A 22566-nucleotide genomic window follows, 5' to 3' on the forward strand; every position below is an offset into this window, starting at 1 on the left:
GGCTCATAGCTCCTACTCCTAAGAGTGACATCAGAGTCTTCTTCGTAGAACGAAGCCCACCACCATCTGTGAAGAGGGAAAGGGAATGAGATGGGGACTGTCCCCAGCCAGTGCCAAAATACGCCTTTAGGTTGCTATTTAAAACCAGGGCGGGCGTTGGATGTCTCTAACAGGCCCAAGAAATGCAGAAACCACGTGAACCAGAACAAGAGGTAAGATGTGGCTGGTGCTCAGTCGCTCCTGGGCTTTGAGAAACCAAACTGAGGCAGCCTCGGCCTTCCAACCAACTCAAGAGACTCAGGAGATACCAGGAAATGTGAGAGACCTCCAAACCATCCTCTCTGAGGGCATGGAACAAATGCTCACTTGGTGTGTACTCAGCTATTGCAATTCCAGGGACAAAAACAGACACAAAAAAAGTAGGGGGAAAAATAAAGAGTGGCAGTAAAAATAGTATTTTATTCCACCCCCTCCCGCCCACCCTCTCCCCACAACCCCCAGTACACTTTTCCCCTCTCGTTCCCACAGCAACGTTACAATCAGAAAAAAATAAGTTTCGGGGGTCAGGATTTGGGGGGTACGGGTAAAAACAGTCAAATCACAATAGGAATTTTTCAAAATAGGTATCCACTTAGTCATCTTCTTCTCCTTCATCTTCAGGTTCTCGTTTTCGCTTCTGACCCTTTTCTTCTTCTGGAAGAGTAAGGAAAAGGCATTCAGATTAAAGAGTGGCCCTACCTCTGATCCGCCCCCCCACCCCCCCTGAAGCCAGGGACCAGACATCTAGGAAGCTTTGCCCTCCTGGCAACTGAGCCAGGACATCTGCAAAGCCAGGCAGGCACCTGCAGCCTCAGATGGGCATGTTCTGCCCATTGCCAGGTCCCTGGGGTCTACACAATCTACTGTCAACTGAAGGGGCAGCTGCTACCAGCCGAGAGTACAAAGGCTGCCATACCACCAGCAGCCTCTTCTTCATCTTCCTCGTCGTCTACTTCCCAGTCGTTATAATCTTCTTCATCCTCCTAGGAGAGAAGATGTGTGCCGTCATCATAGTGCCCCGGGCCACGGACCTGCCGAGGAAGCCACTTTCCCCGGCACTGATCTCAAAAAAGGCAGGTCATCCCCAGCCTCTCAGAGCCCCATGCAAGGACATTCTTTCCCATCAGAGACCCCTCTTAAGATTCTATGGAAAGCTTTAAACTCCTCCCCGGAAAATACCCCTATCACATACAATACTTGCAAACAATGTCAGGGGGGTGTGGTTCCTACCCCAGGTCAAGAGCTCCTGAGCTGAAGTCCCTACCACTCAGGCAGCATTCTAATCCAGCGCGCTGCTCTCTTAGGAGAACAGGTTCCCAAGCAGACTCCCTGCCATGGAAAGTAGGCCATCCTTCCATCTGTCCTCAATCTAGTGCTGGCTTCAAGGAAGACCCCAGTTCCAGCAAACACAGATTCTGTGGGCAAGTCCAACCTCACCCCACACAGCCCAGCACCATCTTGCAAACTTGGACCACGTGGAGGGGAGAATAAATTCAACCGAGGGCATCATCCCAGCTTGGTAAGATCCAGCCAGATGTGTGACTTCATTCTCAACACAGGACCCTTGCTTTATGTTGCTCCCGTGTTACATGCTAGTTAAATCTCTGCCTGTTGAACACTGTTCCTAAAGCATTAGGCAAGCCATTGTTTAAAAAGAACTTGGTGATAGACTTCTTTTTGTCAAGGGAAATATCCTTTTATGTCACAAAAGAATTCCTTAATCAGTCTGTTTGCTGAGACTGGAGTGTGTGTGTGTGTGTGTGTGTGTGTGTAAGCTCTCCTTTACTGAAAGCTGGAAATCTGCAGATGGTCAATGAGATCACACACACACACATACACATACACACCCCAACCCTGCACGCTGCAGCTTCTGTGGCAGGAAGAACAAGACAAAGAAGCGCATTAGTCAACACGACTTACTGCCCTGTCCTGGGAGGGGGGGAGGCCTGTTTTCCTAAGGGTTCAGAGGTGAGCCTAGCAGCCTACACTCAGGGAGAAGAGCAACTGCACCGAGACCAGGCAGGAACCAAGCCCATCGACCAGCTCTCCTCCCCGCCTGGACCTGCCTGCCTCTCCCAAGCCTGGGCTGTGCCGGCTGGGAGGCCCTGCCCAGGTGGGTGTGCTCGGCAGGTGGGTGTCTGTGTGCTCAATCAGGAGACAGAAAACTGGGAGAAACCAGGAGCCTTGTCCATGCTGTTATCATTTTAAACCTCCTCACGTCTAACTTTTATAATCAGCAAGAGCTGATGCAGAATTTTGAACAAATCATGGAAAATGACTCTGCTCTAGAGAGATTCAGAACACCCGATACAAAACCCAGCACGCTGAGTCGGCATCTTGGAGAAGGAAGGGTGTGAAAGCCTAAAATAGCAAGTGGTCAAACACCCTCGTCAGACACTGTCCTTAAGCATTTTACTCATAAATTAGTTTATCCTCTTGACAATGTAGTGAGTTGATCCCTATTTACAATCCAGATGGCTATTTCACAGATGAAGAAATAGGCCCAGAAAGGTCAAGGAATTTGTCCAGGGACACACAGCCAAATCTCTGTGCTATGTTACCACTCACGGACACATCACAGACTTACCAAAAAACTAGGAACCAGTCAATGTGTGAAGAAAATGGCACTACTTCCACTGTGTGCACTAGACCCTTGTCACTGTGATTTGGGATCCAGCAGTGTCTTTCATTATCCATCAGCTCAGGGCAGTCTTTGATTTTCCCTAATACACTGTGAGTGCTCAGTGAATTAACATATGAATGCAGGAGGGCAGGACATGGGGACACGGTTGCAGTAAGAACTAATTTCACACAGAAACGAGGGCCAGGCTTACCCCAGCAGGTGAGGTGCCCTCTTTACCTGCCTCCAGAATCCCCTCTCGCCCGCTCCTCATCCACCTTCCCAGGGCTTGCTGCAAGTCTGGCCTCGTTCAAACCAGCCCAATAAAGGGCCCTGGAATGGACTCATTTCCCCAACCAGGGCTCCTGGGCTTCCCAAGGTTACTGAGGCATTTCCTGGGACTGACCCAAAGGCAGCAAGTAAGAGGGGCTCAGGGAGATGGTACCCCACCCAGCCAGGCACTTACCTCTTCCTCTCCACTCACATCCTCCTCTTCACCTTCTTCCTCCTCTTCTTCATCCTCTTCATCTTCCACTAGATGAGCATCCTCATCATACTCTTCCTCTGTGCAGTGGAATGGGGACAAGAACGAATTGGTGGTGAGCTGGCTCCTCCCTTGCACAGCACAGGCCCCAGGCTGGCGGGCCCGGCAGGGGTGGTAAGGTCCTCAGTGTGGGGCCTATGACCTCACACCCCACCAAGGCCCAAAGCCTAGATGCCTGAAGGTGACAGAACACATCCTAAAATGATCTAAAAGCCCTTGAAGTGGTGTGAGCAACAAGTCCTCCTCCCCTAGCTGTACAAAAATGTACCTGGGTTGCGGGCACATCCCCAATAGGAGATGTGCAGGAGGCGGCTGATCGATGTTTCTCTCTCATCGGGGCCTATGACCTCACACCCCACCAAGGCCCAAAGCCTAGATGCCTGAAGGTGACAGAACACATCCTAAAATGATCTAAAAGCCCTTGAAGTGGTGTGAGCAACAAGTCCTCCTCCCCTAGCTGTACAAAAATGAGAGATCTTTTGTGGAGGTTGAGACCACGGAGAAATGGAGGGATCAGAGGAACAGTTATGAATTAATTTCACAGCCGGGAAAGCTGAGAAATTAATTCTTTTAGAAAGAGCATCCAGCCAAACTGCTCACTTTAAAGCAAGGGTGGGGTACATCAGCCTACGGGCTGTATAAGGCCCCGAAATATTTGGTCTGGCCCTGCCAAGGCATTAGGGGTGAGTTAATTGTTTGACCAAATATAGCAGACTAATTTTTAAGTTGATAATTCTGTATGGCCCTCAAATGATGTCATAAATATCCAAATGGCCCTTGGCAGAAAAAAGGTTCCCCACCCCCACAAGAAATCTGAGGCAGAGGGGAGAAGTGACTTGTTCAAGGTCACACATCACATTAGTTTGTGCCTAGAAACCTGGTCTCAGGACTCCAGTTCTGGGCCGTTTATGTTGTGTCACAAAGTGCATGAATATCGTGCAAAATACTCCCATCTAACAAGGAAAACCAAAATCTTGGGTCTGAATTAACCAGGCAAGTATCTCCATTCTCAACTGTACTCTGGCCATGAAGACCCATGGAAAAGCCACACTGTGCTGGTGATGAGGGAAGGTAAGAGAAGGCACTCTTTCCTTTCCCTCCCTGCAACCCTGGCTGCTCGCCACACTGCCAGGGAGCCCACCATGCTACCTACAGCCTCTACTTGCCCTGGTCCCTGGGGCTCCCAAGTTCACACCCCCCGAGTCCTGGACTGTGGTTCTCTGGGCTGCAGCCACCAGGGGGCCCCACAACCTCTCCAGCTCCATGACTGGCCACCTCAGACCATACCCCACCTTCCTCTATCTGCTCACCCCTCCCTGGGACAGTGTCTGAGTCTAGAGTCATTTCCAGTGGGACTTTGGAAAGGGGGAAAAAAAACAACAAAAAAACCAACCAAGGCTTCTGCTAGATGGTCTTTAAAAAGTTACTATACAGTCAGAGTCTGAGGATGTTTCTCAGGCTCACACACAGGTCTTTTAGGGGAGTCAACCAATGGCCCAGATTAGGGACACCAGTAAGCACAGCAGAGAGCCCCACTCTTTCCATGCTTTGGAAGGAGGTTGACAGTCCCACCCCTCAGCAGCCAGCGGGGCCTCCCAACACCCAGGCCACCCCTCTGTAAAGCAGGGAGGAACCGGGCCTGCCCTGGCCTTCCCTCGGCCACCCACCATCCTCATCCTCCTCGTCCTCCTCCTCCAGGCCCTCTACGTAGCCCTCGGCGTCGGAATCAGGGGCCTCCTTGTCGTCCCGGTCATAGCCATCGAGATATGTAAGTTGTGGGAGGAGCTTGAACACGTTTTCTCGGTAGTCGTTCAGGTTGGTTACCTCACAATTGAAAAGGTCTAAGCTCTTGAGGTTTTCTAACTTTTTCTGCAAGCAGAAAAATAAAGTCAGCAGTGAGTGACCTGTGGGAGGCAGGAGAGGAGGGGACAGGTGGGGAGAGGGGAAACCACCCAGGGGATCAGGTGGGGATGAAGTGAGACAGTGTCAAGAGCAAAGGCCACAGGGGGTAAAGAATTCTGATTTGGTCCTGCTTGGCCACCATGTCCACCCAAACACATCACCCCTGGGGGATGGGCCTCAGTTTCTTCACCTGGAAAATGAAGGGTTGGATTTTATCGTTAAAATCTCATCCAATGCCCACACTTTCATTCTGCTTGAAATTAAGGTGGGGCTCTCTTGGTGCATGAGACAAGAGCTGTGCTGCCTGCCCCTGTGACGAGGGGCCAGACGGGAACGAACATGGCAGCATGAGCCAACATACTAACCCCTGCTGCTAGAATAATAGGAGTCAACACAGCACTTGTGTATTAACTCAGTTTGTCCCGAGAATCCTGATAAGGTAGAAATAATCATTCACTCGTTTTCCAGATGAGGAAATAGAGAACTGGGGTTTGGCAGCCCCGCTTCCCCCCTGTGCATACTCTCCACCATGCTGCCTGTCAAGAAGGACAAGAGAAAAACCAGCATAGGATCCAGATTTTGTTCATGGCACTTAACATGAATACATTTGCTTTGGAAAAGCTTTATCTAAGAGGGTTTAAGCTCATATATTCCTGCTTGGTGTCTGAGGAAACGGAGGCCCAGGAAGTGGAAGGGTCACACAGATAGCAAGAATACCCTGCCCCAGGCCAAGCCCCTGCTCCCGTGGGGCCAGGCCTAACAGGTGACTAAAGCCACTGTCCCTCAAGGTCAATGTCAGGAACCAGGTTGCTCTCTCAAGAGCTCACGATAGAGACCTGACCATTCTCAGCAGAGGTCAAGGGCAGGAAGGCATCTGGGCTGTGGTTTGGGTAGGTGAGCCCAGCACCCCCAACCAAAGCAGTTGCCCACCCTTTAGCGGTGAGTGTAACCCATCGGTCACACTGATCACTAGGAAAAGGAAGCTACAAAAACGTGTGGTCTGGGTGGGAGGAGCATGGTGTGTGTGTGTGTGTGTGTGTGTGTGTGTGTGTGTGTTTATATCTGATCTCTAACAATGATTGATTCACAGTGTTTTATACACTTGGTCCCTCACCTCCCAAACACACAGATAGACCTCCACACATTTTTCCTTTTGTAATGAAATTAAGACTTTCAGATATACAAAATTGTTTTGCTTTCCGATCAGGAGGACTTGACAAGAAGTTCCATGGGAAGGCCATTCTAGTGGGTGACCCCATGCCACAGATGGGCAGAAAATGTGTAGCTTCCCGTTCTGCCACCGGGGCCATCCACCAGCCCCCGAGCACCCACAGAGGGCAAAGAGTGCTTTTTGGACAAGAACCTACAAACCCAACCTCCACCCTCAGGAAAGGGAAACGTGACAAAAGACCCTCAGGGCTTTTCCCTGATTCTAAGTTGCATGGCGTATGAAGTGACTCTTAGGTGTATATTTACAATAAGTGTGTTTATTTTGTGTGGTAATATTTCTATCTTTCAAAAAATCTACTAATGAACCAATGACACATCTTACAGTTGACCTCCTTTAAAAAAAAATCAAGATAATTCAGTCATTCAGATCCTGCTTATGTAAAAATTGATATCCTGACCAGGACTTGCCTGTTCTGGCTAGTAAGAATGTTTGGGGTGTGTTCAGCTCCAGGAAGACAGCAGAGGAAGGCCGGCACGAGGCTCCCAGACCACAGTTCTCTGCCATCCCAGACGGCTTGTGTCGGGGCCAACCCATCTCTCACCCTTCAGAGGCACCAGCCTGGGGCCAGTCAGTGACCAAGGAGAAAACAGATTTGCCTCCTCTGGGATCAGCCTAATTCTTGGATGGCTCCTCCCTCCCCAAAGAGGGGCCAGGAGCTTGAAGAAATGTCAGCTCCAGTTTCCAAAATGAAGCAGACACTGCATGAGGAAAAGCACGAGGCCAGAAGCCGAGACTAGGGCAGTGATGGCGAACCTATGACACGCGTGTCAGAGGTGACACGCGAACTCATTTTTTTGGTTGCTTTTTCTTTGTTAAATGGCATTTAAATATATAAAATAAATATCAAAAATATAAGTCTTTGCTTTACTATGGTTGCAAATATCAAAAAATTTCTATATGTGACACGGCACCAGAGTTAAGGTTTTTCAAAATGCTGACACGCCGAGCTCAAAAGGTTCGCCATCACTGAACTAGGGTCCTGATCTTCACCCAGACTGCCAGCCTGGCTGTGTGACCTGGGCCCAGTCACTTAACTTCTCTAGGTCTCAGTTTCTTGACGGATGAAGCAAAATAGTTGCTCAAACTCTATCTCACAGTACACAGTGAGAATCAAATGAAGTAAAAAAAGTAAAGTAAGTGGGGGGGGGGGGGGGGGAGACGTTATACAAAAGCAGCATTCCCTGCTATCACTCCCGCCCTCCGCCCGCCCTGTGGAGAGGGAAGGACCCAATGACTCACCAGTGGCTCTATTGTGCTGAGGTCTTTAATTTTGTTGCCACTTAAGTTTAGATGCTTGAGGTTCGGACACTTTTCTGCCAATACTTCCAGGCCCCCTGAGATTCTGTTATCGCTTAGTTCAAGCTAAACAAGGCAGGGAAATAAAAAGCAGAAACAGCTCTTAAAATGAAGGCTCTACGCTCAGAGCCTTGCAGACAGCGGGGCAGGCAGCTGGATACACCCTCAATTATGCTCCCTAAACATGAAGTGATGGCCATTCCTCCTCCCCACCCCCACCGCCTGCTTGAGGGCGCACGTGCACGTATGTACACACACACACACACACACACACACACACTCCTCTACACTCTATTTACCTTCTTAAGTTTGTTTAACTTTGGTAAGTTTGCGACTGAGGTGAGGCCTACGTTGATTGTACTTAAGAACTCCAGTTCTTCAAATTCATCTGTGAGGCCTTCGATTTTGCCTTCACAAGACCGACAGTTGTCCAGGACAAGCTCTTTCACCTGGAAAGGGAAGGACTGTGTGAATGGAGGAAGGAATAGGGCCGAGGCAGAAAGGTGTCAGGCCTCCTTGGAGGACAGGGAGACAAAGCCAGGAAGCGGTCCCTCGTTAAAAACAGCACTGCACATGCCCACCCTGGTCTTTCTACCCGGGGGGCTCAGGTTGAGGTGAGCGGAGCTGCAGAACCAGGGACCACTCCAGACAGGACGCACGGCTGAACGGCAGAAGATAAATTCAGTAAGCCCTGCTGCATCGGCAACACTGGTGGTCTCATTCCAACCCTACCATGCACCGCCACAGCCTCCAGATCCTCGCTCTAACGTCAGGGGACCTCTGAGCCTCACCCCACGCCCATCATGGCCCCAGCCTGACCGGCCTGAGGCCAGCTCCCTACTTCCCCTCCTCAGCCCCTGTGCCCCCTTCCCCTCCATGTGTCTGTGACCTTCTGCCTGCTGGCTACCCTCCCTCTCTTGCTCTCACACCACTCTTGCCACCAGTCATAACCTGCCCACAGGTTATGGAAGGAATTTGTCACCATGGTCACTGCCTGGCCTACCCCAGGGTAGGGAGAGACAATTACCGGGCTCCTCCAACTCTCCATTCGCTAGACCACTGCTGTCCCACAGAACTTCCTGCGGCCAGGGAAGCCCTGCGCTGTCCGAGAGGGGAGCCACTAGCCACAGGTGGCCCCTGCGCACCTGCAATGTGGCTGGTGAGACTGAAGGAGGAGTTTTAAATTTAATTTAATTTTAATTAATATTAAGAGACATGTAAGCTACCATATCGGATATCTCAGCTCTCGGCTTTGCCCTTTGGGGACCTGAGTAGATGTGGAAGGAGAGAATGGAAATCCACAAGCCAGGATGGACCCATAACGAAATGCTGAGGGCAACCAAGTCCAAAAGCTGGTCTTTGGAGGCACTTCTATGGCTCTGCCCCCTGCCCAACTCTCTGGAGGCAGTTTGCCCTATTAGGGGTCTTAGATTCTCCTCTCTTGGGCCCCAAATCCTTTGTTTCTAATGAGGCAGAAAGAACTGATAAAAAAGCCACCCTCTCATTAGGTTGTTAGAAGGCAGACTTGGCTGACGCCGGAGGGCAGGCTTTCAGACACTAGCTGAGAAGAGCGATCATGTCTCAGGCCTGAACTGATCCAGGGAGTCAACCAGGGCAGCTGGGGTGCTGGCCCTCCAGGCAGACGCCCGTTACCCACTCGGGTCCCTGACAGGCTGACAGGCCCTGGCCCCCCAGGGCTGACAGGCACCTTACAGATGATTCCTCCTGGCCACACCTGGGCCTGACACAGCACCCTGCTTGCTCCCTGCAGCCCCCAGGAAACACGCACTGCTGCCGCCTGGCCATGCCGGCCCTAGGACTTCCACCCCCAGGCCTGACTTCTCACCCCGGGGTCACACGGATAGGCCGTCCTTCTCAGCAGCAGCCTTACAATGTCCAAAGGGTCACTGCTGCCCCTCAGAGCCTCTTCTCGGGGATAAGCAGTCGGACCCTCTAACCTGCCTGCCAGGCTGCCCCACGCTTCCCTGCAGCAGTTTGCATAGCTCTTCCCTGCAGGGCCCAGGATGACCATCTTGCCAAGGTCCTCCAGGTGCCCCTCCGATTGGGGCATCTCTGGGTCAAATGCCAACTTGGGGGAACAGACCCACAGCAGGCCTGCCGTGCCCCTCCTCAGGCTACCCTGGCCAGTGGGCAGACTAGGGGAGCTCAGGGCACATCAGTGCTCTCTTCCTCCCTGCTGGAGCGATGCACGCGGCTCAGCCCAGAACAGTGGCAATTTGCAAGGAGGGGCCGAGCACAGCACAGCATTAACCCCTCACGGCTAGGAAGCTCTGGGCCTAGGCACTGGCGCCAAGGCCCACCTTTCCTGGGGCCTTTCCTGTCCTTTCCCACTCTCTCAGTCCCCAGGAGAGGCCAGATGTCCAGGTCAAGTCACCTTCTCAAGGTCAGTGGCAAGAATGCCTGGGAATAAGTCCTGCCCTAGGGCAGGAAATCAGTGTAGAGCCAGGAAGCCAGGCCTCAGGGGAGCAGAGCAGATGGAGGGAGAGCAACTGTACTGGGGGAGGGGAGGACCCTCCTTCAGTCTGTAGTAAATCGCCGGAGTCACAGGGGCCCACCATATTCTTTTAGTTTACTGTTTTCCTTTGGAAAGGTCTTGGGGAGTTTCTGTAACCCTCCACCCAAAAGAAAAGACAAAATATGAGAACGGATTCCAAATCCGCCCTCAAACGATTTCAGACATGCGATTTCTCTAACCCGGGTCAACGCCGTCTCCTCTTAAGGCCATTAGCCCAAGGAGAAGGCCCCAGAGCTGGGGGGAGGTGGTGCTGGAGAGTCAAGGGAATTCCTTCTGGAAGTCGACCTCTTTCCCGGAGCAGCACAGTGCTGCCTGGGGAATTCTACCGACAGAGGCTCCAGCTCCAGCACCACACCAAACTGGTGGCCATTCCTCTCCGGACCAATATGCAAGTAAGTGCTACTATTACTACTGTGTTATTAATAACAATCCTGGGCTCTTTCCTGAGCCCTCAGCAGGCACCCTCTAAGTGCTAGGCCCACAATGGCTCCACAGGGCATTCTCCCGTTTCTCAAGGGCAGGAGTGGTCACAGGAGGGTGTCTGCTGGGCCTGGTGGTCAGTGTTGGCTCCCGATGATTTCTGACGTTCTCATATATAGGGCACAGGCGCTCCCAGAGCCCCAACTCAATCGAACAAGCTGCCCTGGCAGCCACCTGCTCCCCTTCTACCCCTCTTTTAACTGTTCCACCGGCCGGGTGGGGGCCACTCCCAGCAGTCCCCACCCTGGTTACACTTCCTCAGTAACCAAAGCACAAAACAACCCAGCCCTCGCTCAGATGAGGCTGAAGTCAGGGAGCACCGATCTGGAGAGGGGCTGGGGGACCCCACTCTCCCCAGGGAGCAAGAGGCTGCTTCGTCACTGGCAAGGGAGGCCTGTGGTGTCTGGGGGCCAGGTCTGTGGGGTTTGTAGGTTAGGTCTGTGGGGCGTGCAGGATCCCTGGGGTTTCTGCATTTCCTTCCTGTTGGGGGTTTCAGCACTCTTTGGGGTGAGATTAAAGAGGAGGGGCAAGTCTAGGCTTAGACCCCAGGGTGCTAATTTCACCAAAATGTACAAACCACACTGGGGGAAACCCCTTCTTTGTGGGTCGATGGGGATGGCAGGTAAGCTGCCTGTGAAAAGTCTGAAATGGATCAAACAGGAAAAAACAAAAATGCCAGCCCAACAGCGGAAGTCAGTGGGCCCACCCCGACCTCGGACGAGGGCCACACTTCTTAGAGCTCCCGAATAGGAACAGGCTATCTATCCACACCTCCAACGCGCCCCAGCGTTCCTTAAACCACTTTGAACTGCTGCAATTGCCACCCGCTTCCTCCCGTCTCTGCTTGGTGACCATGCTCTAAACCAGCAGTTCTCAACCTGTGGGTCGCGACCCCTTTGGGGGTGGAACGACCCTTTCACAGGGGTTGCCTAAGACCATCGGAAAACACATACATAATTACATGTTGTTTTTGTGATTAATCACTATGCTTTAATTATGTTCAATTTGTAACAATGAAAATACATCCTGCATATCAGATATTTACATTACAATTCATAACAGTAGCAAAATTACAGTTATGAAGTAGCAACGAAAATAATTTTATGGTTGGGGGTCACCACAACATGAGGAACTGTATGAAAGGGTCGCGGCATTAGGAAGGTTGAGAACCACTGCTCTAAACCCTTCCAGGTGAAGAGAGCATCCCTGACATTCCAGGGAGTGTTCTCCTTAAAAAACAAAAAAACATTTCCTCCTGCCAAATCCTGGGTGTGAGCTAAGTGCAAAGTTAAAATTAAACCGGAAATTTGTACTTTGGGTTTAGACTCTCTCCCAACTCCACTGGCTGTTTAAAAATATCCGAATGTGGTTACTCTCTTTCTAGTTCAACAGCTGGGACGACACTGCGTGTATCAGGAGCTCTTCAGACACACCAGTGACAAACCTACACAGGACCCTCTGCCTCATGCCTCAAGTGCTGACACCCCAGAGAAGCCTGAATAGCCACACTCGGCCCCAAAGAGATGTGAGTGGGGCACTAAGAAGTTCCCTAGAAGTCAGACTGCCCGGCCCCGGTATTTCCTGAAAAATGTCCACAAAGCAAGAGCGCAGTGGCCATTTCTCACCACCGAGAGCTGTGAGGTCCATGATCAACATGAACACATTATTACTGAGGAACCCACTGGTTGTTCCAAAACTGTGCAATCGTGTCTTTACAGTGGCTCCAATTTGGCCATTCCTCTGTGTTCCCAACACTGCAGCCTGGTCCTGGCCAGTCATGTAAGTCACGCTGAGCCCGCTCTGCTTCCCAAGGGGCCTCTGTGACAGCAGGGACATTGGACTCCTGGGAATAGGCCCTGACTGGAGGCCAAGGACCCTGCTGACGGGCTGAATGAACCCTGACTGTATCCCTGAGATGTTGGGCTCAGCCTCTGCAGAAAGGGGATGATATTTGTTAACCTATAAAATGCAAACTCTCGCCTAGAAAACGTTCCCAGTTTGTGGCCACCGCCTGGGGGGAGGGGGAATTCAAGTCCCTAAACTAACCTGGAGGCCCTCCACTCTGGATCTCCCCCTACGTCCTCCGATCTCATTGCTCCCCGCTCTCATCCTTGCACAAGGCCCCCCTCCCCAGGAGGCCTTCCCCTGCGTCCAGCTCTGAGCATCCCGGGGCACCAAAGGCAGCTGCTGCATGAATCATTTAATCGTGTATTAAGCATTCGAGCCTCCTAGAGGTCAGGGACTGTCCTTCTCCATAATCAGCCTAGCGGGGAGTGGACACCAGAGCAACTGCTTAACAAATGTCCTGTCTATCGTGCCAGGCACAACAGTAGGTGCGGGGCACACAGAGTAAGTCAAGCCATGAAATGTACAATGTAACTGGTCCAAGACAAGTTGAATGAACACCCTCCCTCTGTAAACAACAGCAGCGATGGTTTTCAGTATGTCTTGTATCCCGGAGACAAGCGAACTGCGCACACTCCTTCCTCCTGACCCAGTGCTCTGCCCCTCTCTCCAGACAGGGTGCCTGTGTCATTGTTCACCTGGGCCAATGCTGAGGGGACAGTGAGCAGGAGGTGTGGTGGCTGGCTAGGAGGAGACAGACAGCTGGCAAACAACTATAGTTCCGTGTGCCAGCTAGGAGGCATACTATGGGACCTAGAAAGAACAAGAAAGGGGACACACATATCAAAGCCAGGACTGGCCATGTAGTTTGTAGGGCCCAGAGCAAAAGGAAAATGTGAGAACCCTTGCTCACAAATTAAGAATTCTAAGACAGTGACAGCAGCACATTAAACCCAAGAGCAGGCCCTTCTAAGCATGGGTCCCTGTGTGACTGCGCAAGTCATATGCCCGTGAAGCTGGCGCTGATTTACATGGACAACTTGGGCCTCAAACATAGTCCTCTGGGGGCCAGAACCAGAGTAAAGGAAGCCGAGTGAGAACTGCTCTTTATTTTCCCAGTGTTTCCTGAGGCAAGGTGGAGAGGTGGACAGAAGGCAGGCTCTGGCGTCATGACAGACCTGGCTCGAATCCATTCTCCACTTGCTTGCTCATCTCACCCCTCCTGAGCTCCTGCAATGACCAGAGTGCTGATCACTGAGGGGTGGATTAAATGAAATAATACTTTGAACATCCCAGCTGTGGAAAAAGCCATTTTCCTTCCCCTGGATCCAGACACATTTATTGCTGTGTCCCCTGTCAAAACACAAGAATGAGAACAGCCCGACTGGTGTGGCTCCGCGGCTGGGCATCGACCTATGAACTAGGAGGTCATTGTTCAATTCCCAGTCAGGGCACATGCCCAGGTTGTGGGTTCAGTCACAAGTAGGGTCATGCAGGAGGCAGCTGATAATAATTCTCTCTCATCATTGATATTTCTACCTTTCTCTCCCTCTCCCTTCCTCTCTGAAATCAAATATATATATAGATATATAGATAGATAGATAATGAGAACAAAGGCAGGCCCCAGCAGATCTGAGTTACCTCAGCTGTTTGTAAGGCTTCCTCATGGAATATACAAGGCCTTTGAACAGTTTGGAGAACTAAGATAGTATACCCCAAACCCACCCCTTTATTTTACATCCACGCCTTGTTTTGATTATTTTTTTCCACTAACCTCAACCCTTGATTGTCTTTTTTCACTGAGCAAGACTTCAGTACATATTTGTAGCTTTGGTTTCAACCTCGTCAGTCCCTGACCAATTTAGTTTTCCAGTTCCAGCCTTGCACAGAAGAGAAGACTCAAATCAAATTGACCCTGCGGTGGTTTTGTGTGTGTGTGTGTGTGTGTGTGTGTGTGCTCATGGGTTTTAAATAGGTCAGCTTTTAAATGGGCCATCCCCTGTTGCAGATTTCTAGCTAGAAGGCCAGACTGTTTGAGGCACCAACGCGGAGGGGAAACGGGCTTCTCCCAAACGTGTTCGATTAGAGTGATAAATGCTTGTGATTTTGTCATTGTAACCATAAAATCTAGTTTTGCTTCACAGTTGGTGTGACAAAACCTGCAAAAATCAGTGAGGTTCCATGGGGTAAAAGTCAGGCTCTGGGAGAAAAGTCAGACATTTCGAAAGCTAGACAGGCCTTAGGGATCACCGAGGCCAGTGGCTTGCTGACCACAACGCACAGTAAAAAATCCATTTACACCTTGACTCGGTGCATACCTTTTTGTGTGCATATAGACATACACACTGAAACAAAACTTACCCTGTTAAAATTACTCCTTTCTAGTACATTTAAAAAAAAATTTTAAACCCACGGTTTGCAAAATACTGGTCTAGTTTAGCCCTTTTCTCAGAGGAAGAAGCCAGGACCAGAGTTTGCGTAGAGCTTAGGAACCCAGGCTGGGTGATTCTGCTGCTGAACCATGTACACTGTACCGCTGCTCTTGTCAGAAGCCACAGTCCCCTGTGGAAGACCCAGGAATCGTCCATGTAGCCTTCAGTTTCTGTTAAGAGGAGGGTATTTCTCAGCCTTGATGGTAGCTGAGACAGGTGTCCACCCCTCTTAAAGATCTTTTAAAAAGAGGCAGGGCCCACATTACTAAAAAAAAAAAAAAGAAAAGAAAAAAAGAAAAAAGAAAGAAAATCTCTCCAAGATTAAAAAAAAAAAAGCATCTGAGTGTCTGGATTTTGTTTCCTACAATAGAGCTCTGGAGGCACGGGCGGGTGGGAGCACATGGCCGCGGGAAGTCGGTGACGCCATCCTTATTATTTTAGGGAACCGAGCAACGCAAGCAGGGGCGCTGCAGCAGCGGTAATTAAGCTGTCGGCCGGCAAGGGTAATAGGCTGCGCGCCGGCTGGGGGAGGGCTTGCATTAACATAAACCCTGTGACTGGCTCCCTTGCCGCCTGGAACTGGATTCCTACCTCCTCCTCGGGTGTGGGGAGGACTTGGTGGCTGTCTCGCCAAGACAGAGGAGCTGGTTCCACTGCAGATGCTTCCTCCAGCCAGAAGGACAGACTCAGAGCCGGAACCACCCCAGGACCCGCCCAGGTGGGTGTAGGACCTGGGCTTTGGGCCTTCCAATGGGCCTGTTTAACTTCTTGTGAACTTCAACAAGGCTGGAGCCCCTCCCTGATGTTCTGCCTTCGCTTTCCTCCCCTAAAATCTCATTTCTCCCTTCCAGCCATCTCCTCCACTTCAAGGACTTGTCAGTTCCACCTCCTGCAGGAAGCTTTCCCTGATTGCCCAGCCCTGCACCAGCACTGCCTGATGTAAGAGCACAGGAATGAAAGTAGTCCAAGAGCAAGAGAATACAGGCTTAGAAAGCTGTTTGGGAGCCAGGAAGTGGGGAGCAGTTCAGAAGGGAGATGAGGCTCTTGGAATCTGTGGGTGGCATGATCAATTGAAAAAAATCCAGCAGGCTGCATCTTCAAGTGGTCCCTTCCTACCTTCAGTAGATCCGGAAGGTCTGAAGAAGCAGAAGTTGGAAGCACAGTCCAGTGAAGACCCTGGTCCCAGCAGGTGGCATGTGAATGGGACCAGAAGAAGGGAAGGGGAGAAGATGTGGGCAGGTGCAGTGCAAAGGATGCTCGACACGCTGTTTGACCTGGACTCTGGTGCTCACTTGGCCACTACCTTGCTTTCGCGCTGAGGGAGGTCATGTCCACTCCCTGGGCTTCTGCCAGCCCCTAGTCCACATACTGAACAATGGAGCCTGAGTACAGAGGTGCGATTCCTTCTGGCTCCAAAATCCTGTAGTCCACACACTTTTAGTCCCACCCATACCCAATCTCAGTCACTGTTCTCCACAAGTAGGTGGGAAATTTCATGGGCTAAAGAAGCCCAGAATTCATCACTAAGGGACGCCAGAAAGGAAATACAGGACACTGGGCAATTACCCTGATAATTACTGAAATGCAAAAGTCAGTCGTGTAGTTGATTAAAACACATCTGGACCACAAAAACAGCCCCCAGAAGTCTGGGGTGTTGTGTTCCAAATGTGGGAGTCTGGCTTCCTCCATGTGATGTCCGCCAGCCATCTCACAAGGCAGCAGGGGGCAGGCACCTCAGCTGACGGGGTCCCTTCTCTGATCAACAACCCTGTGATTCTTAAAAAACCCACACCACCCACAATGACCTCATTACAGAGCCACAGCACTGGCCACGAGGAGACTGAAGAGGAAGGCCTAGAGAGCAGGGGTGGATAAATCCTGGCCAATCTTCCTAAAACGCCGCTTGGATCACCTCCCATCAGTCCCTGTCCCAAAGCTTTTAATGGCCATGGGGATCAAGTGCAAATCCAGAGGAGGATTTCCAGCCCCCCCACCATCATGGCTCTCTGACCAAACCCCCTGTGCCTCCTCTGAAGGTAGTCTGTCCCTGCCTCACCCCTCTACCAGGCTCCCTGACTTGCAGCGAGCACCATGACACCACCTGGCATTTCTTCCCCATGGTACAGAAAACAAAGTGCTTCCCCAGGCATCATCGCATTTACCTTGTCCACAGACAAGTGGAGTTCTACCCTCCCAGGGAACGTGTCCCTGTCCACCAGGCCCCCTGAGAGCCACTGCCCGGCCACAGGACATCTGGCGGTCTTTATCCCTGCTCCTCTCCTCCAGACACAGCCTTTCTAAGGTCTCAGCGGCCCCTGGTGCTCTGCCTAGAGGAGCTAGCTTTCAGAAACACAGGTCACTCCAGCTAGAGGAGAGGAAGAAGTGGGGTGGGCAAAGGCTGACCCCTTACTCACTTTCTAAAGCAAAGTGCCCCACTAACTCCACTCTTAGGCAAGTCAACACAAATATATTTTTTAATTTTTAAATATTTTTATTGATTTCAGAGAGTAAGGGAGAGGGAGAGACAGAAACATCAATGATGAGAATCACTGATCAGTTGCCTCCTGCACACCCCCTACTAGGGAGCCCACAAATGGGCATGTGCCCAGACCGGGAATTGAACCATGACCTCCTGATTCATAGGTCAACGCTCAACCACTGAGCCACGCTGGCCGGGCAAAAAAATATATTTTTTAAAATGGCTTCCTGGGCCCTCTGTCCCAGCTCACTAATGCGGTTGATTTTGGCTACTGCGATCAGATTCAAGGATTTAAGCCTGGCTGGGCTGGGACCACTTGTGGACAGCGGGGGCTGTCTGCTGCAGAGATCCCACCGGAGTCCCTGGGTCAGCAGGGTGTGAAAAGGGAGCACAGCCCAGGGTCTCTGCCATGGGTATAGTGTGGACCAGAACAGCTACCCTGAGTAGAAGAACGGCCTGCAAAACAAAAGTTCATTCATTTCCTCAGTTTTACTACTAAGATCCATGAGCTGGCAGTTCAAAGCCTCCGTCCAGCCCCGCCCACCACCATAACCATTCTAAGAAGAGAGCACACCACTCAGACTCAGGGGGGATCGAGGCACTTTCCACAGCCCTGGTACTAGGCCTTTGCTGAATTCCCAACTGGCTTTTAAAAAATGCTTCAGAGAATGAAGGCACTACATCTGCCACTGCTGCGGATCCAGTGGATCCAATCCAGCTTCTCGGGCAACTGAACCAACCCAATGATTCACCCCAGGTTAGAGTCAGCCCACTGCAGAATCCAGCCTTGGGCCAGCCTCGGTTCTCCTAACTTAGGGCCCACACCCCTAAGGCACACGCCTCTCCATAGGGAACTCCTTGACGCCAGAGGAAACAGAGTAGGAAAAAGAAAAAAGCTGTTAGGAAAAGAGCCGCCTGCCTGAATTCAGCTCCCTCCCTCCCGCCCTGCCTCCACTCACCCCCGTATGAATAGAGTGCAGAAGAGGCAGGAAAAGCTAAGTGGCCTCGGAGATGAAACCCTCGACCTTGGCCTCCTTCCCTGCCAACCCTGCCCAGAGTGACAAAAATATTGGCAGTGACAGAAACAGAGCAAACACTGCTGCACTGAGCCCTAGTGTCCAACCACCAGTCGGAAACCGCTGATTTTGGCAGAAACGGAAACCGGTCATGCATCAGAACCTAAGGCTGGGGGCCGAACGTTCCTTCCATCCAAGGTCACACACAAGAAGCAATTTAACCTGATTTTTCTTCTCCCTTAGAGAAATTCTGTATGTGCAACCTGCCTAAGTCTATAAATTAAATGCTTATGATAAAAGTATTGGGGATGGAAGTAGAAGAAATGCTAAGAAGTAAATGTTAGCTCCTATGTCTAGTAACTGGAAGGGGGGAAATGGAAAGCAATGGAATGAGAGAAAGCAAGGAAGGAATGGGAAGGCGAGGCCCTGCTGGGAGAAGAGGATGAAACGTGGGAGGGAGACAGACAGGCCTGAGAAAAAGGCACAGGCAAGTCAACAACAGGGAAGAGAAGGAAGTTACAAGGCTTACAGGCTTTGCTTTACTTCCAAAGCTCCACCCTCTTCACCTGCATTTTGGTGATAGAACTTTCCTTTTTCTTCTTTTAATCTTTATTGTTAGATGACAGAACTTGACCTATCTTTACTGTGTGTGTTTTTTTTAATAGAGTTGAGTTCATTGTCGTTCACAGATCTACAGGTGCTTTAATCTCAAAATGCTAAAATAGAAAAACCGTACAATCTTTATAATCCTTGAGGATCAGAGAGGGGCTAGACCAGCAGAGATGATGTAAAAAAGAATCTAATGTGTGAGTCTTCACCAGAAGCTCCTGGAGGAGGTCCTCCAAGGTGGTCAACACAGACCAGGCCATCCCAGGCTGTGCTGACAGAAACAAGCAGGATGGACCAACATTCCTCCCTCAGCGTCACAAAACACTCTGCTCCAATAGGGCCAGACTTCAAATTCCGAACCCTGCAGCATTAGAAACCGGAGGAAGGCAACCGGAGAGGGAAGACGTCTGAGAACTGACACCTGGGCGAGCAATGGCAGGAACCAGGGATGTTTGGGCTGGAGGGTGGAAAAGACTCTTGGTCACTGTCTTTCTCCAACTATTTGAGGGAGTGTCATATGCAATAGAAGGACATTTATTCTGTGTTCCTCGGTGGCGAAGAACTAAGATCACTGTGCACGAATTACAAAGAGGCAGTTTTAGGCCCCAAATAAAATACAATAGGGTATTTAAATCATTACACTGTTCCATAAAATGGGCTGCTCTGAAAATAAATAAATAAATAAATAAATAAAAAATAAGTGAGCTCCCTGGAGGCTACTAAGGGACTGTCTGTAAAGAACTTCACACATAAACAGTGCTGAACAGTTATTAAATGAAAAATATTGCATGATGAAGCACTGAAAAGAGACGAGCCTTGGGTCTTTTCTTCTCTTACAATGCTATGGTTTGATTCTTTCCTCTTTTGTTTTTAAATATATTTTTACTAGAGGCCCGATGCATGAAATTCATGCATGGCTGGGGTCCCTACGCCTGGCCGGCGATCGGGCTGATCTGCAGGGTGACCAGCAGGGTGATGAACCCTCCCTCCCCCCCCAGCCGCTGGCACCCGCCTTGGCTGGCCTGGGGCCTTCCACCGTTCAGTCAATTTGCATATTAGGCTTTTATTATATAGGATTGATTTCAGAGAGGAAGGGAGAGGGAGAGATAAAAACATCAGTGATGAGAGAGAATCATTGATCGTCTGTCTCCTGCACGTCCCACACTGGGGATCAAGCCCACAACCCAGGCATGTGCCCTGACTGGGAATTGAACTGTGACCTTCTGGTTCATAGGTTGATGCTCAAACCATTGAGCCATGCCAGCCAGGCGATTCTTTCCTCTTTAAAGAAGTGTTACTAATTTAGGCCACAAGTTCCATCTACTCATTTGACAGTATTTACAGAATCTATTAGATGCTGGGCACCCATGCTAGGCATAGGAGATACAGCAGTAAACAAAACTAGGTGCCTGGCCTCAGGTTTACAGTCTAGTGGGGGAGCAAGATAATAAGCCAGTAAGTGTATACACCTGTACATAATATATGTAAGTGCTAGAAAGAAAAGAAGGGGGAGGATAGCAATAGCAACAAGGGACACTCCTTTAGAAAGGGTGGCCAGGGATAGCCTATCCAAAGCTGAGCTTTCAGTGGGACTTGAAACCAAGGGAAGACCTTGGGAAGAGTCTTCTGGGCGGATGGAACAGACAGGGCAAAGACCCTGAGAGTGGGGAGTGTGCTTGGCCTTCTGGGGAACAGCCAGGAGGACAGGTGGCGGCAACAGTGTGTAGAAGAAGAGGAAGTGGTGGTGTGAGCATGGGGTGGGGAGAGGGCAGCTGTCTGTCACACATTTGGGACATACTGCATGTAACTGCTGGTAGGGTGGTGGGTTTCATAGGCAGAGGAATTAGCATTGTTTGGACCACATTGAAGGGGTAAGAACTAAGACCCAACCATAAGCCTGGGATTTCCCTTGCCCTTTCTTAAAGGAAAAAAGAGAAGGAGCTTTAGTCAGGATTGTGCTTGCCCATTGTTTCCAGGTAGAAATGGGGTACACCCCTAGGAAATGTCCCATGGCAGGATGTGTTGATTATGAGAGCCTGGGCACATGTGAAGTAGTCAGAAAATCTGGTTTGGATCTGGGCTTTCCGACTTAGGAACTGTGTGGATGTGGGTAAGATTTCACTGAGACTCAGTTTCCTCATTTGTAAAATGCAAAGAACTCCTACTAATCCCCTGGTCTCCGTGGGACCGGAGGAGGTAAACTGCTATCCCGGAGCGGGCTGGGGAGGAATTTTACAAGGTTTCTTACCCAAGACTTTGCACCCAGAGAGTCGAGATGAGTGTGATGCAGCTCTGATTCCCCCACACTACCTTGCATGCAGCTCTCAACAAATGTTTGCTGAACTGAAAAGCATTAAAAATAATCTGGGAAAACATTCTGCCACTTTTTTCTTCCTATGAAACTGCAGTTTGCCAGAATGCTCCAGAACAGTCTCTCTTCACTGTAATCCTTCACTTTTGGGGAAGAACCAACTGAGTCACATCAGGGCAGGGTTCTCATGGGATAAACTCCCAGGAACAAGGCCTGACACCTCTGCAGAAGGCTCCTTGTTCTCCACACCACCCCAGACCTTCTCTAACAGTCTGAGCTCATCCAGGTCCCAGCCACCAATGAAAGGGACTATATGCCATCACACCATCGTCAGACAGGGCCAGGGTCTCCTGGAAAAGCCTACACAAGCTGGAGATTCACAATATAAGCAACATTTCACTCCACAGGAAGCCTCGATCTAATCCAACTGTCCAGATGAGTAGAATAGCTGGTCCAAAGTCACTTCTGTTATTTAGAAAAACTTGTTTTAAAAAGTAACACTTTCATTCTCATGGTTTCAAAATCAAGAAGTATAAACAGTTAATTCTCTCTCCCATCCCATCCAGTTAACCACCTCACCAGGATTTGTTTACGCATATAAAAACAAATTCAGAACCTTATTTTTCTCGTTTCTTATTTGCATTGTGTTCTACTGTGCAGGTGTGCCATCGTTTTCCTTGACCAGTCCCTTATTGATGAATATTTGGGTTGCTTCCAATTTTTGCTCTAATAATTCTACAATACAGATAAGCTGGTGCTATGTCACTCCCTGTTCGCCCAGCTTATTAACCAAGAAGCCGGAATCTGATCCCACTTCTGACCTACAGCCTCGGAGTTCTCCAATTTAACGGACTCACTACTGTACCTATGTAGGCAAGTTACTTCCCCTCCACTCATTTAAGAAATGCTACTCCAGAACCTACCAAGTGCCAAAATTTTTTTTTTAATCTCCAAATTCAAATGTATTAAGACATTCAGCTATGCCTGTCAGTGCCCCAGGCACTGGGATCCAATGATAAAGGTATCCCTGCCCTCTGCCTCAGTGTCCAGTCTGCAAGGGATGAGAAGGGACTGCTACAGGACACAGGGGCAGCTAGTTCAGTGGGCCTTGAAGGCCATTTGATTCCCCGGCTAAAAATGGGTGGCCATACCTACACCTTAGGGGTGTTCTGAGGGATCAAAAAAGGAATGCATGCTAACTAGCTAGCATGATGCAAGGCCTATAC

General features: G+C 50.2%; 1 protein-coding gene across 2 annotated transcripts in view; it reads right to left on the minus strand.

The window, feature by feature from the left end:
* Window positions 1–482: 482 nt before the first annotated feature.
* Window positions 483–22566, minus strand: part of ANP32A (acidic nuclear phosphoprotein 32 family member A) — a 40089-nt gene continuing 18005 nt past the window's right edge. Inside the window, exons 2-7 of one of the 2 annotated variants that reach the window (XM_006107359.3) lie at window positions 7932–8081; window positions 7576–7698; window positions 4871–5072; window positions 3126–3223; window positions 956–1022; window positions 483–693 (exon numbers count right to left, since the gene is read on the minus strand). In XM_006107359.3, coding sequence (XP_006107421.1) covers window positions 632–693; window positions 956–1022; window positions 3126–3223; window positions 4871–5072; window positions 7576–7698; window positions 7932–8081 — 702 coding nt within the window. In that variant the 3' untranslated portion in view covers window positions 483–631. Of the gene's footprint in view, window positions 695–953; window positions 1023–3125; window positions 3224–4870; window positions 5073–7575; window positions 7699–7931; window positions 8082–22566 lie in introns of both variants that reach the window. The other variant, XM_023748087.1, reaches the window with a different exon arrangement.

Source organism: Myotis lucifugus, unplaced genomic scaffold (genome assembly GCF_000147115.1).
Source record: "Myotis lucifugus unplaced genomic scaffold, Myoluc2.0 scaffold_1131, whole genome shotgun sequence".
Taxonomy (NCBI): Eukaryota; Metazoa; Chordata; class Mammalia; order Chiroptera; family Vespertilionidae; genus Myotis; species Myotis lucifugus.